At 41.9% G+C, this 16,040-nt stretch overlaps 1 protein-coding gene across 2 annotated transcripts in view; it reads left to right on the top strand.

Moving 5' to 3' along the window:
• Positions 1 to 1,062: 1,062 nt before the first annotated feature.
• EDIL3 (EGF like repeats and discoidin domains 3) overlaps positions 1,063 to 16,040 on the top strand; it is a 252,572-nt gene continuing 237,594 nt past the window's right edge. The window contains exon 1 of one of the 2 annotated variants that reach the window (XM_082074857.1): positions 1,063 to 1,320. In XM_082074857.1, the coding sequence (XP_081930983.1) occupies positions 1,254 to 1,320 (67 nt within the window). In that variant the 5' untranslated portion in view covers positions 1,063 to 1,253. The remainder of the gene's footprint in view (positions 1,321 to 16,040) is intronic. The other variant, XM_082074856.1, reaches the window with a different exon arrangement.

Consider the following 16,040-nt stretch of genomic DNA (forward strand, 5'->3'; position numbering starts at 1 on the left):
TCTCTCCTTGCTGTCATGCAGCCAGCCCGGACATTCAGGTTGTATCTATAGAAATGCTTCTCAACAGCCTAATGCTATTAAGTGCATTCTTCTCACTCAGCAATTGCATTAACATTTAATATAATATTAATAAAGGCTCTTTTACTACGAGGCCATGTAGAGGGGATGCAAATTACCGATGTAAAATATCTGAAGAGCTTTTTGACTCCCACTGGGCAATTAGTACTTATTTCACTCTAGTAGCTGTATATTTGCAGATGGGGAAAAAAAATGCGAGCAGTAGACTGACACTGGACCTTCTCAACCTCCACCTTGGACTACTTCTGAAATTTCACCAAGTCTTTCGTTCTTGCTGTGATTGCCTTTCAGTCACGGGCAGGATGACATCTTACCTGGGGATGGAGGTGGAAGAATGGACATTAGTATTTCGTGTAAGTTCCCCATCTGGATGTTCAAAAAGGATTTTAAATCGGCTGCTGAAGCAGCATTCAGCAAAGTGCAAGGCTTAGGCAACACCTACAAGATAAAAGTTTGCGGAGGGCAAAACTACCTCTGTGAACCGTGCCAGCCTGCTAATTCTATTCCCGAATAGAAGAGGGCTACAGGGCCAACGGCTAAACCGCGGCATACTAAGGTAGAGGCTGGCTTGGGGTGCATTCCTGAGTCCGCTCCTGTGACCCGCGGTCCCCGCAAACGGGACAAGGGGGCCGAAGGGCAGGGAGCGGGTGTCGGGGGAAAGGCTGGCAAAAGCCAGCGACTGCCTCCCTGCCCTCCTCCCTCCCACCCTCCGCGTTGTACATCATTTCACACCATCACCATCACCGCGCCGACCCCCGCATCCCACGCCGCGGAGCGGCCCGGGGGGCGGAGCAGGTGCCGGGGTGTGTCGGGCAGCACCGCCCGCGCCTCCCCCAGAAGGAGCCGCTCGGAGCGCAGGAGGAGGAGGAAGAGGAGGAGGAGGAGGAGGAGGCGGCGGCAGCGGGACGCACGGAGGCGGCCGGCCGGGCCATGCTGGAGGCGCGGCGGCACCTGGCGGGCGCGCAGAGCCGGCGGGCGGCGGGGCAGCCTTCTCGCCGCTGCTAGGGCGGCGGCAGCGGGAGCTGCGGCGGGGGCTGCGCTCGGCCGGGGGCCCGCGCCGCTTCGGGAGGGACCTTTCGCATCACATCGCATCGCATCGCCGGGCGGAGGCGCCGCCGCCGCCCGCTGCCTCCTTCCTTCGGCAGAGGCGGCGCGGCCGCGGGAGGAAGAGGAGGATGAGCCGCGCGGTGGTGGCCTGGCTGGCGCTCTGCGGGAGCCTGGTGGCGCCGCGCCTCGCCCGAGGTGAGGAGACGGGGACCGGCGGGGACCGGGGGGTCGCGGTCGTGCGGGAGCTCTCACAAAGTCGGAGCCGAAGTGCGCGGGGGACAGGGGAGGCGCGACCGGCGGGCGGCTCCCAGCTGGATGCCTCTGTCTGGGCTTGCTTTTTTGTTTTCATTAAAAAACCCCAACAACTTATCTTTACATTTTAAATAGAAGCCGACGAAAGATCCATCCTCAGACACATTCTGTTTTGAAACTACACCTAATTAGAGGGGAAAGAAATGCCGTGAGAGCTTAAATGTAATCCAGATGAGCGGCTGAGAAGATTTAATAATATCCGCAGAGCTGTCCACATCTCTTTCTGCCCCCCCACCCACCCCAATCAGCGGTCTTCATTTTAATCTGAAGGCTGTTAGCTCAGAGCCAGAGATCCAGCTCCAGCAAACCGTTGAACAGTTTGCAAACACGTTCGGGGGCTTTAACATCTCGGCAGCGGTGAACGGCTCTTGTCAGGCGACCCTTTTCCTGCCTCCCTCTAACTAGGGCATCTCCATCTAAAACACCAACGGCGCCTTCCTTGTGTCTCATGCCACCCGCCCCCTTAAAAAAAAAAAAAAAAAAAAAAAAAAGAAAAAAAACGTACAACCCTGCCCCAGAAAAATAACTTTAGAGCTCTTGGAGTTCTCTTTATTATTATTTAGAATAATCATTTAGCGCAGGCAAGATGGGTTTTTCTTCCTCGCATTAAAAAAGTTGCCGGCGCTCATCTTGCTGAACGTCGTGATGTAGTGGGAGGGGGGGAAGACCGATTCTACAGCAGCAGCGTTTGTGCAGGCGAAGGGGCCGGGGGCGGCCGGGCTGCCCTGGGGGGAAGGTGGGAGTTCACCTGCCGCCCGTCCCGGTGCTCCCTCCCCGCCGAGGCAGCCGCAGCGCCGTCGGGGAAGGGGCTCAGCCCCCGGGACAGCTGTGGGTCCGCACCGCCAACACCCCCTCGCCCCGCAGCACGAAATCCCCGTCCCCTGTGGGGGCTTTCACCCCCCCCCCGGGCAGAGCCTTTTTGCCCTCTGCGAACTCCAAACGTGCCCCTGTGCCGGGGCTGTTCCTGTCCCCCCTGCCGGCCTGGGGGCACCTCTCGGGTCCTAGTTGTATCTTCCAGAAGCTTAGTAGAACTGTTATCCTAATGAGTAATAGAATGTTTCCATTGACTTTTGGACCTGTTCTCGTCATTATTCACGTTTTTCATTTTCAAATGAAACCATTGTATCAGTAAAATTGAATATTTTATTAGATCTTAAATTATTCAGCACCGTGTATTCTCAAAATCCAGTAACATCCACACAGTTGCAGCAAGCATGTGATAGCTTATGCAATATGTCCTTGTACCTGTGGTTTATGCCCGAAGTCTTTTGAGCAAAAGATACTATCTGCCACAAAGTCTGGACTTGTCTTAAATACTTTGCATTGGGCTTCTGTAGGACTTCTGATAACTCACATCTGAAACATTTTTTCATTCAAGTCTATGGTCTTGCCATGTTCAGAACAGAGAGAACTTCATAGATATTTCTTGTAAAAGTGAAATAGAAAGGAAAAAAAAAATCCATTTACTCAATGATTGTTTAAGCTGTAATAGCTCAGTTAAAGGTTTGTCCTTGGCTTTCAACATGAAAGAGAAGAAAATTATACAGTCTTTTTTTTTTTTTTTTTTTTTTTCCTGAAACAAGAATAAAATGCTGTTTGACAGGTCTGATATACTGCGTTAATTTTGCTCTCAAAGTTATGATGACTCTAAGTAACTGGAACTCTTTAGAGACCAGGTTTTGAACAGTACAAAACTTTTTTGTGCATTGTTTGAACATTACTTGCTGATTAGTCTATTTGGATAATGGTGTATAATGAAAACCTATGGCAGTGTCATCTATGCAGTGTCCAGTTCTTCCCTGTCTTTTGGGGTAAATTCCAACTGCGGATCAAAGTTAAGTCATTACCAACCATTAAGTTCATTACCTGCATTTCAAGTCTACTATTAAAGGAAAATGCCAACTGTTTTTTTACTGGACCTCTGAAAAGTAATGACGGAGATCAAAATCCCATTCATTCACCATATCTTAAAAACCTCTCTTGCTTTTTGCATTTGGAAAACATATGTAGTTTATCAGCAAGTTGTTTGGGTTTTCTTTTTTTTTTTTTTTTTCTGAAAGAAAAATGGCAAGAGAAGGGGGAGAAAGACTGAGAGATGATGCTGATGATGCTGATGATGATGATGAAATAGTCATCCCTAGAGAAAACATGAATTTTCTTCTTTGTGTCCAGTCTGATAAATTTGCAATCTCATGCACCGTAACAGAGTCTGATCTCCAGAGATGTGTTTATATGCATGTATATGATGAAATTAGGCTTCAAGGGTGCAGTGACTTCTACTCCTTAGTTTGCAAGAAAGATGCAGATGCATTTTTAATAAGGAATGTCCTTTTATGCATATTTCAAAACAGTTCTAAGGTTTTACATTTGCTGTTGTTGCTGTTCCTTGGTCAAATTTGAAAGCGAGGCTACAAGACATGTAATATAGGTTTCTGAGTCCCACTGTGTACTTTTTTAACAATAAATAAGTCAATACTTTTCATAATAGTCAGTGAAGATTGGGATCAAATTAAAGGAAAATACAAATTAAAACTGGTGGCCGTTTTAGCCCCCTGTTTACCTCATGGAATGGGGTAAGCTGATCAGCTGCACTAATGGTACTGTAAGTTCCTAGCAGTATATTCTATGTCTGTGTTTTAAATGTCTGTGCAACAGGATCTTCTGCATTGTCTTTATTGTGAACTTACCCTTTAACCATATCACACTTTTGCACTTAGCTTGTTGCTGAGTTTTTGTGTATGGTTTGCCTAAAAATGGTATTTACATTACCAAAACCAGGCAAATCTAGTTTGTTATTTTATGACTGTGTCCTGTGAGCCTGAGCCTAAGTATTTTTGAACTTTAAAGGAACTGTTTCAAAGATGTTGATTCTTCTCCATTAAAGTGGGAACCTTCACTCTTTCTGAGGCTTGGAAGTTTCTATAAAGCCTCTTTCTGCAGCTGGAATGAGCTGCAAGGGATAAAAGCACTGAAAAACAAGAGAGGTAAACTGTAGCTTTGTTCTCATGTAACTATACCAAAAGACTGAAAAGATCATAGGCACTTTTAAAGACCAAGGTTCTTCTGTTTTACCGAATGCCTTTGCATCTTTGGGCAGCATCTGCTTCTGAACAAACTGCTGACGGTGTGACCCTGCATAATGATTTTCACTGTTCTTTTAACAAATTACATTTGTATTCAAATTGATTTTCCATGACTGTTCATATAGCCTCCAGAAAGCATGTAGCAGATATACTATTGCATCCCGTACGTGTTTGGTCAGCCTAGGACAGAATTTAATGTCAAGTCATGCATTGTTATAACTTGAATTAATGGTTCTGGTGGTATTCGTTGGGTTTTTTAAGTGCCCGACTTTCAGTGCCCTTTATGTCATTATCCTTTATGTTTTTTTTCAAAGGATATACTTCATACAAGGTTGTGTATCGACAACAGAATAGTGAAAAGGGGCACTGTCTTATCTTCCCTCCTACACATTTTTCCAATTACCATCCAGTTGAAAATCAAAGAAATTATCCACTTCGGAAGTTATTTCAAAAGACAATCTCTTTTTGTTCAGAGATTGATTTTTATGCCTTGAATTAGCTGTTTATACAGCACATGTCCATACAGCAGCAGTAACAAACTCACAGCCTGATATCCCTTCAACTTAAGCAAAGATATCTGGAGAGGCAGCAAAGAGTCAGAAATAAATCTGAGGTATTCTCAAATTTATAGTGAGGCACATAGATGCTAGCATGTTACTGTCTTCCTATTATTTTTTTTTTTTTTAGGTTTTTACACAATTAAAACTTATGCAAGCCACAGATCCAGGAGTATTTCTGAAAACTTAAGAGGATGATCAGCATTATAATCATCACTTGTAATAAGTGATATTGGGCTTTGTAGCATACTTGAAGCTTAGCTACCTTCAGTTTGAAAGAATACAGGCTGAACATCAAAACAGTGTTAATTTATTTCAACTTTCAAAAAAGGTTCATGGTGAAAATACGAGTTTACTTTTTCTTGGTCAGATGGTACACCAGAAAATAAAAGATGAGTTAAAAGACTCAAACACAAATAATGGTTGTAAGAACCTTAACATTTGCATATTTAAAAACCCTGGAAGATGTTGTCTCACATTGAAGGACCTACATACATGTTCCGTTTAAAGGGAGGAAGTAGGGGGAGAGCCAACATCAGCCTAAATTCAGTGTGTTACATCAGCTTGAGGAATAAGTGATTATGGATCTAGACTTTATATGAAACTTAGATTGTGCAAGATCTTATCTTAGAGAGAGAGATGCTCACTCTGTGTGGTGACAGAAGAGTATGGATAATTTTCTAACAACATGGTGTGTAGGGGGTAAAGCAGCTTCTGTGCCATTAGTATTGCAGAACCAGAGCGTGGACTTGTTCAAAAACAATAACTCCATCTGTGAACCTGTATGCTGGATATTACCAAATGCAGGACCTGAGCTAGCAGCTGAAGTGTCTCAGAGATTTGGAGGTGCAGAATTTTGTGCATGTCTTCATGATCTGGGATTTTATCAAATTTCAGTCTTGCTGTTGTGGGAATATACTTACAGGGTTTTTCTGTTTGTTTGTGTGGTACTTTTCCTCTTTAATCGGCAAGCTGTGTTACCTTTCATCACGGTGGGGGTGTTCTTCTGTTTTAAGTTTTAAAAGCTGAGAAATGAAACAGACCGTGATTATCTAACAAAGTGTCTAGCTAATCTAGATAATAATTACAGTATGGGGTGTGTGAGTGAATGCGTTATCATATGAAACACACATGAAAACAACTTAATTTTACATATTATGTAGTGGTTATATACATGCAAACTATATTGTTGATATATCCACACTTGAGATAGTGTGCAGAAGAATTACATTCACTTATGTGCCACACATCTGGTCTGCTACTTTCTAAAAGTTTGGGTAATGTTAGATAAGACTTGGTTGTTCCGTGAACTCAGGATCCAGATCTCTATTTTTCAAATCAAAATTTGTTATATTCAATGAAAGCAGTGAATGTCTAAGGCTGTTTTTTGAGACTCTGAATAGTACCCCCCCCGCCCCGATTTTTTAATAAGGGGCAACATGTAGCAAAAGCTTTTTATGACTATAAGTTTGACGAAGTTGCTTGAAAATACAGAAGTATTCACTCGTCTATGCCATTCAAATGGAGAATCCTGGAGTATCTTAACTACACCACTCGTGGCAGCAGAACATCACATTTTCAGTTTTAGGAGTTAGGATTTTAACCATAATATTTAAAGCAGTAAACTAAAGCATGCAGATGACAGCAGGGAGGAGCAGCAGGTGAATAAACAGGCTTAAGAAGATCTGCTCTCCTTCCGTGGAGCCTGGGCAGGAGCTTTGCACATCCTAATGGAAAACTGAAGGTCAAAAGCAAAAAAATGAGCAGCTGCTTCAGTTTTGTGGGTCATGTGTGACCTTGGAGGCCACCCATGGAACAGGGAGGGGAGCTGGGCACTGTTGTCCTTCATGGGAGGAGGTGGGAGTTTTGGTGTGGTGACCCCGGAGATCTGGAGGTGTAACCTGTCCAGCCCGCGGTGTCTGCATCAGTGGTGACTCTTGGTTAAAGCTATTGAGAAATTTACCAGCTTAATATACTTGATCAGCACACTGCAATTCTGTACATTTCAACCAATAATCAGTCTTCCCTGTCATGCTCTGGTGTTGAGCTTGCTCATCCGGGGCATGGACAACAAGGGTTCAAGTTGACTATTGAGTGGTTCAGACTATGGATTTAAATCTGAGAGTTCAATTTTTCTTTATTTTAATACAGAGCTTTTTCAGTGTTCTGCAAATAACCTTCTTCTTCCCGTCCTAGTCCCCTTGCAACTTATTTTTTCCTTAATTTTTTTCAGTTTTAAACAACACAAGGCATTTATACATAGCTGGATTGTGGTCGTACACTAAGATAAAGCTACAGTTTAGACACAAAGGGCTGTTTTTTTTATGTCTTTGTCTTTGAGCGTTCCCATGATAGTATCTTTTGCAGAGACAAAAAAAAAAAAGAACTAAAAGAGATGATTGGTTTGCCAATTCTTAGCTGCAGTAATTTTATTTGCCATGCTTCTATGTAGGGAGGCTGACAAATTTTCTACAAAAACTACTTTTTTCCTATCATTGTCAAGATGCTGTGTCAACCTGTATAATTATGGAGAGCTGTGACAGCAGCGCGCAAATAACAGTAATTTCTGCCATGTGATTACTCATGTCTTAGGTTTCTACAACACTGAAGCTACAACAGCCAATATGGGAAATAGTTCTGTATGAACTTATATACTCTACACCTGAGTGTGAAAAACAGAAAATAAAAGACTTTTGTTTTATTTTGCTTTTAACATTTATATCTTTCAGTCTGTCTCTCCCTCATGTATGACAGCCTCTATCACTGCTGGATATCATTGCACACAACCAGCCCCTTTAATCCAGGCTTCTCTATTATTCTCTATTGCAATCCCATAGGCCATACTGCTTTAATCTGTTTGCCAGTTTGTTTTGCTAGTTAAGTATTACGTTTGCAGACAGTGGCCTGTAGTCTAAGACTGTTGTTTTTTTTTTTACTCACACCTTTTGCAGTTTGGGCTTTTGAAATAGAGACGGAGAAAATACTATTGTCTATGTAACTTGTCAGATTCCTCACTTGTGTGAGGAATTGCACATGACTGCCTTACAAGGGCTTTTCTAGGTTAAAGATGAAGAGCTGGTAGCTGAGTGCTTTCAGATACTATTCCAGAACTATTTCAAAACCACTGAACGTCCATTTCTTTGAACAATTTTAAGGAAAGATTAGATAAATACTGTGAATAGTGTAGAGCGTAGATGAGGAAATTGTGTGCTGTTGTCATTGGAAGTAGCTAAAATGACCTAGTAGTTCTCTTCTGTGGTACTTCCTATATATATTTCTTTAATGATGTTTTTGTTTAATTTCTTTGATGCCTTTTTTAGGGCTTAACTTCTGACCTCATACAAAATGATGCATCATTTATAGGTTGTCCTTCAGGATAAAGATCAACCTCTCTAGTAATACCTTTCATTTTCCTGGGTGTGATCAAGCCCATCCTGTTGTAAAGGCCCCTCTTTAACCTGGTATCCTTGTTCAGGTGCATGTGTCATTTTACAAACTTCTTTAAGAAATACTGTGTTTTCTAGTGTTGCACACTTAGACTCCGATTACCCACTTGCACATTTGCACTCTAGTTCCTTCTTATGGTGGTTTTCATTAACCCCAAAGTCTTCTTCAAATGTGAGTCTTGTAGTTCAGCCCATTATTAAACTCAGAGTGGCCAACTAGAGATCAACAAAAAATGGTAATTGAAGCCATGCTGGACACACTTGGGAATGTAGTCTCAGAGGTGTATCTCTTCTTTTGTGAAATCTGTTAGAAAAAAAACAAAAACAAAACCAAAGCAACCTTCTGAGTAAGAACCCTGAAATCAGTTGGAGTAAAGTGTGGTTGAGTATATATACTGGCTTAATATTAAGACTACACCTTTATTGCTTCACACAGCAAGAGAAGTTATTATTCTAGCATGCCTCAATGTCTTTCAGTATAGTTGAATAATTACGTACTGATATGCATTTAAAATAATGAGTGTGAGTAAAAATAGAGTAGTAAAAGATACATCTCTGACCTGTGGGTCACAGCCTCTTGGCCACCTCAGTGGTGAAACAAGGGTCTTGTCTGTAGGAAACTTCCCAAGTCTCCATAGTTTCTTACTGCTAAATATGAGCTAAGATGAGCAACTATGCCATGTGATATTTGAGAGTATGGCCAAACCCTTCTAATTGCACTTTGCCACTGACTTTTCCCTAATTTCAGCACCGGTGACGATTTTATGCAGAACAATAAAAAAACGGCATTTCTGTGCCATGCTAGTTTCTGGTAGCACAGCTTGTTGGCATGACTCAGGGCAGGACCAGGCAAGCCCCAGCACTGGTACAACGAAAGGCCATGGGAAGAGAGAAGGAGGAGTGAAAGTCATGGGTCTGTTGGACACCAGATGTGTTCTCACCTGGTTCCTTCAGGAGGATGTTACAGATAGTCTTCTCGGTGAGAACTTATTTGCTTTCTGCAAATAAACACATTTCTGGACCTACCATTCCAGGTGCTTGCTGGCTCTTCATGTATGAATGTCCTGAGTCTGTTTGTCAGTGCCAAACAGGTAAACTTCAACAATTTCAAGCAGAGAGATAAGCTCACTCTTTACCCCACCCTACCCTAAGGCACTGAATGACACATTTCTCACCTGTCTTGTGTATAGATATATATCGTCCACTATGGAAACCAGGTACAGAAACCAGGCCCATGAGGATGCAGTACAGGAAAGACATGGACCTGCTGGAAAAGGTCCAGAGAAGGCCACAAAAATGATCCAAGGACTGGAACAGCTCTGCTGGGAGGACGGGCTGAGAGAGTTGTGGTTGTTCAGCCTGGAGAAGAGAAGGCTGCAGTGAGACCTTATCGCGGCCTTTCCATACTTAAATGGGGCCTGTAAGAGACATGTGGACAGACCATTTATCAGGGGCTGTTGTGATAGAACAGGAGGTGGTGGTTTCAAACTAAAGGAGGCAGATTCAGGCTGGACATGAGGAAGAAATTTTTTACAATGCCCATCATGAAACCCCGGCCCAGGTTGTCCAGAGAGGTGGTGGATGCCCCATCCCTGGAGACATCCCAGGCCAGGATGGACAAGGCTCTGAGCAACCTGAGCTGGGTGAAGATGTCCCAGTTCATGGCAGGGGTTGGAGTGGCTGAGCTTTGAAGATCACTTCCAATCCAAACTATACTATGCATTGCATTCCTGTCTGCATTACCTTGGTGTGTCTGTAGGTTCTGTATTTCTCCTGCCATCTCCCAGTCCTGAGTATTTGCATCCTGGGGCCAATCAAGCATTGATTAACTAAACTATCCTTGTAGGTTATTTTGATGAGGACAGATTATAGTGTTTTTCTTCCCTAATTATTTCATGCCAAATATTTATCTTATAGATAAAGATCAAACCTGGGCCATGCAAAACAGGCAAGGCTCAGAAGCTCCTCATGTCCTCTCAGTAGTGCTGGAGGAGACCTCTGTCTTATGAATTCTGTCCTGGCTTATTTCTGGACAAGTGAACTGCTTTAAAACTACTGGTCAGTAGATGTGGTTCTGGCTTCTCCATTCAGACCAACTGAAGGTTGTGAAGGTAGATAGAAGTCACCAAAATGAATGAGTAAAGTCACTACAAGCTTCTGTTACTTCAGGAGGAAAAAGCGAAAACTCTTCAAAATGTTAATATAACATTTTTTGGTTATTTGATTCACAAGGGCTTCATGTGTACGTGTGCATGCTAAATCTGGCAGCTGGACTCAGCTGGACAAAGCCACATCTTTCAGCAAGTAAACAGCCTGACGAAGCAATATTGTGACCTTCCCAAGTGGCAGCGTCCCTTAAAGTCAGCTTCACGCACCGGTCCTATTGTAGCTGAGTCTCTTCCTTAGGTCTAACACTAGTGATTGATTAATTTTGACCAATAAGTCTGCCACTTGATTGTTTTTTTTTGGTAGTCGTCTTCTCACAGAATCACAGATTATTTTTTTTTTTTTTTAATTTCCTGAGAAAGCAATAAATAATTAAAAACAAGTGTGTTGTTATCTTTTCCAGCAATGAATTGCACTGTGAAATTGTACTTGTAGAAAAATCTGAACAGAGTTTTAAGTCCCAACTACACATTCCCTTTTAAGGCAGAGGAGGGAAGAAGAAATACCCCCAAACTGTACTCAGCTCCACTGGAATAAATGCCAGTCCGATTTAACTATAATCAGTATTCAGAACTGAACATTTTCTCTAGAGCAGCACTGTTTTCTGAGCTGAAGAACTGTAACAAGAAATACAGGAGGTTTTCTTCTTTTATGTTTTTGGAGATTCAGGAAGCTACTCTTTCACCTTATAAATGTTCTACTCTGGCAGATAATCATAATGTCTGTCACAGCAATCTTTTGTCTCCAGTGACACATCAAGCTTGTTTTGATTTGTTTTGTTTTGTTTTTTCCTTTTCTTTTTGAAGTGTGTGTACCTTCCAGATAATAAAAAGAGCATCCCTGTAATCTGAGAACAAAGGTCAATACATCACATAGAAAGGCTTCTACCTTTAAGAGGAATAATAAGATGTGATGAGTTATGTTTGCTAAAAGCTGTGAAGTTAGGTCTCCTGTACTGCAAGCTCCTACACTGTAAGCATTGCAGCTCCTTGCATATACATTTCATTGCGTGTGTGTGAGAAGTGCTAGCATACTGTTAATATTTATCCAAAGAGTTGCAGGGATCTGGCAAACAAGTAATCATCTGGAATTGCTGTTTCAAAAGAACTCTCAGTTAATGTTATTCAGTGTTCTCACTTTTTTACCGTATACGTAAGAGATTTTCATTTATTTTATGTTTCAAAATGAGGTGTAAGAAGCTTTTAAAATTCAAATTGCAAATGCCTAGTCTGTTTACAGCATGGTATATGTATTCTATAATGTTTGGAGTAATTTTTAAAAGCCTTTAATGTAAGATATCTGAACAGATTTTCTGTAGAAAAAGCAGCTTCAGAAAGGGTATAGGTTTGTTCTGCCCCATTTTCTTGTTAAGATACAACAGTAAAATTACTGAAGATTTCAGACATATTACATCTGTTCTTTGAAACAGAACATCATAAAAGACATAAAATTACTGTTCTAGTAGATTACAAGCTGTAGTGTATATCTGCTGAAATTGGCTTTATAGAAGGTTCTTCTAAGTTGACGTAGTTTAGAAATAAAATACTAACTTCTTTTGGATCATACCCTACCTGAGCAGTGGAGTAACTCTGTCAGCTCTGCTCTTAAGCCACACAGTCTTTGCCTAGAGTTCAGGCTTAGCGAAGCAGCCTGAAGACCACAGATGGACATCACTCTACTGGTGACCAATCAAGGAGTCCTATGCCATGTACTATTGCTGTCTAGATAGAAAGGAAGAATATTTAGTCCTGATGTTCTTCAAAGTGTAATAGATCCTCTATTTTTCTGGTGGAATTGAAGAATTGTATCTGTATGGAGTTGGTGCTATATTGCCAGTGTTCCCGAAGCAACATAGATGTGTCACCACATGATCCCATTGGAGCTCATGGGTAGTCTGGGTATAAATGGCAGTGGCATGAATTGTAAGAGGAATGGATTAGCTGGGGATGATGAGGCATTACTGTACTATTGTGCAATTTTTGTGGTGGCTTTTGGCATTTTCTAACATAAGTACTAGCACAGGATGGATCTTTGTACAGTATTTATGTTCTGCAGTATTCACCCCAAAATGAAGTGGTGATGAAGTTTGTAGATACAACAGGCTTCTGCACTCAGTACAACCATCTCAGGCTTTCCAAAAATTTTCTGGGAGTGTTTCACTACGTTGGAGATGACTATATGTATTCTTGGTATCTATGTAGTGACCTAGTCTGCTTACCACCAACTACCTTGAATTTTTAGGCTATGTGCACTGTTGTCCTGTTATCTGGAAGAGTAAAGAAGAGCTTGTGGGGTTTGTTTGTTTGTTTGTTGTTGTTGTTTCTTTAGTTTTTTTGTTTTTAATTACAGATGGGAGAAGAGTGGTCTTCTATTTACTTGCAGTTTTTATTTCTTCAAAACTGAAGTTTTTATGAGATCCTGCTTTCTTCCTTTGTGCAAGGGTTTACATGGAGTTTTTCTCTTTTCCTGGAACAATTTTATAAATTGAAAGCTTTCTAGTACTTCTGAAAATCAGCAGTGTTATTTGAAAGTGCTTTTCATGTTTAAGAATTATATTGTCATTTAACCCATTACTTCTTTTCTCTGGACTATTATTTTATCCCTTTTTCTTTTATTTTTTTCCATTTGGGATGTTGAACTGACTTGAACTCCTGGATATTTTATGTTTTGGTTAATGGTTCAAAGACTGAGGGCCCTGATAGATGTTAATCCAAATTTTATGTTTAAAGTAAGTTTCTTTTCACATTTAACTCCTTCAGGAATACGGATTTTTGTGACTTTGCTTGGTTTCAATAACGCAAAGAGATCTCGTGTGAGTACAGCAGAATAACATTACACCATAGCTTCCTCTAAATTAGTGTCTGCAGCTTTGCCAAAACTATTATGTATATTACAAGCTGTCACTTCATGTCCAAAATGACTAATTAAATCTTCAAATCAGATATGCATTTTTTTTTTATTATTATAAACATAGTTTAAGCTTTTATGGTTTTACAGAACTTTCAGGAAAGAGCTGTGTTAGAGAATATGGGCTAAAATCTATCTGAAATTTAGGTTGTTATATTGCATTTTCAGTGCAAGGAACTGCCAGTTCCGCATTAGGTGTGTTTGTGCCTTGATGACTGCAAGTCCCATTATGATCTGATCTGAGGCCTTTAACCTGGCTTGCTTGCCAGAAATTTTATACAACTCCCATCAACTTTTTTTTTTTTTTTTTTATGCTAGTGGTGAAATCATGCTTTTGCAATAAGGAAACTGAATAACACTATGTGTATGTGAAGTGAACACCACTGTATTTTAAATGTAAGTGGCGTAGGTGGCCATTTACTCTTGGGAAAACATGGTTCCATTCCAAACAAGACTGCCTCTGGCATGGACTTGACCAGCTATCATGGTAGATCAGAAACATTGACCCAGATGAAAGGTACTGAGGGACAATGCTGCTGTACCATCCTCAGTCTGCAGAGAAGCCCAGGGTGGTGACAGTGAGGGCTTTTTCCTGCTGAGGTGTGCTGCATGCCATCAGACATGACAAACATGAGATTTACAGCATCTTTCGAAGACCACACAAAGTCAGCAACTCGAGTCCTGCATTGCAAAGGAGGAGGGAAATCTAGAGGACCACCTCCCACTGAGTTGTGGATAGAAACTTCCATGATGGGGAAGCTGGAAGCTTGTCACTTCTGGCATCACATCACAGCCTCTTCTCCAGTTCTGCAGTTACAGATACTAACCAAGTGACCAAACAAATAAAAAAAAAGAGGGTGATAACTAATGAAAACTCACCTCTGGGGAACAGAAGCAACCATCTGCTGATCTGACATCTTCTCTCTGGTGCTTATATTTGGGATGCTGCAGAGAAACTATGGCCAGTGATACTGCTGGGAAAGCCTGGCAAAGAAAATGTGTGGTTGTTGCTGAATGGGTTGAGTGATTTAGTATGACAGCAGGCAAGAAGGCAGAGGAACTAAATATGGCCATTGCCATAGTCCTCCCCAGCCAGCCCTGCCAGACCTCTGTGCTTGGTGACATGGGTCAAGGAGAGGAAAAAACAGCAGTGGATGAGCATCAAGGTGGGATGGATGGAGACAACATCACCCGTGGACCAATGGGACAAGACGGACTGCATCTGAGGGTGCTGAGGGCTGGCCAGTGGCCTTGGAGGGCGAGATGTCTATAACCTCTGGGTGTTCATGGAGATCTGGGGAGGTTCCCTGTGACTAAAGAAAAGTAAATGTTACGTCCATCTTCCAAAAAGATGAAAGGTTAACTGAAGAGGAAACTCTAGTCTGGGCAGCCTTGCTTGGTCCTTGGGAAAATCATGGGCATGTGAAGGAAAGGGTGACTGGGAGTTGTCACCATAGGTTTACCAAAGGTAAATCACACCTGATGGCCTTCTGGGAAGAAATGACTGGTGTGTGGATGGGGGGAGAGTGGTGAGTGTAATGTACCTGTGCTGTAGCAAGGTTCTTGACACTGTTGTTCTCACATCCAAGCTGGGCCATGGTGATTTGGATACATGGACAGAGAGACAGGTAATAAGCTGGCTGGATGATGTGAATTGGAGAACTGTGGTTAACGGGGCATATAGGCACAAAACTTAACAAGTGGTGAACCACTGTGGTTCATCTGGGACCTCCAGTTCAGGAGAGACATGGATATATGGCGGTAAGGTCAGGGACACCACGGTGTTGGTGGGGACTGCAGCTCCAGTTCTGCAAACAGGGGGACCTGTGGGACCAACGCTGTGTCTGCACTCTAGGGGCAGCTTCATGGGGACAAGAGCAGCCCCCACTGCCTGTGGGAAGGGGGCTGAGGAGATAGAGACAGACCCCTCACAGCAATGCATGGCAGGAGAGTGAGAGTCGTCTTCTCTGTAAATATGACCCTCACTGCAAGGGGCGGAGGGAGGGAGTGTGAAGGCTTGTCTCCCTTGTAAACTCCATTTTGAATAACTGTGTGAGATTGAGAGTGCTGTTCAATTAACCATCTGCAGAAGAACATTTTGTTGTTGATGTTGTTTTTTGTTGTTTTGTTTGCTTTTCTTTTCAACATAAAGAGAAGGATTGTATTTTATTTAGATGGTAGCAAAAATAAAATCTAAGACCTACCAAGTACATCTGGTGTTTTTTTTTTAATTTTATTTGCTTGTTTACTTTGTAATTGTTGCTTATCATTAATAAAGGAGACTAAGCAACATTAAACAGACTGCAATTTTCATTCTTTTTGCTATTTTCACTTTATAGTCTTGCAGTTGTGTGGGTTGGCAATAAGAACCAAAACCCAAAGATTTACTTCCATTATTAAGATTTTTTTATATTTGTTTATTAAATAGAAAGGGATAAAAAGAG

This window comes from Streptopelia decaocto (assembly GCF_964273445.1).
Source record: "Streptopelia decaocto genome assembly, chromosome: Z".
NCBI lineage: Eukaryota > Metazoa > Chordata > Aves > Columbiformes > Columbidae > Streptopelia > Streptopelia decaocto.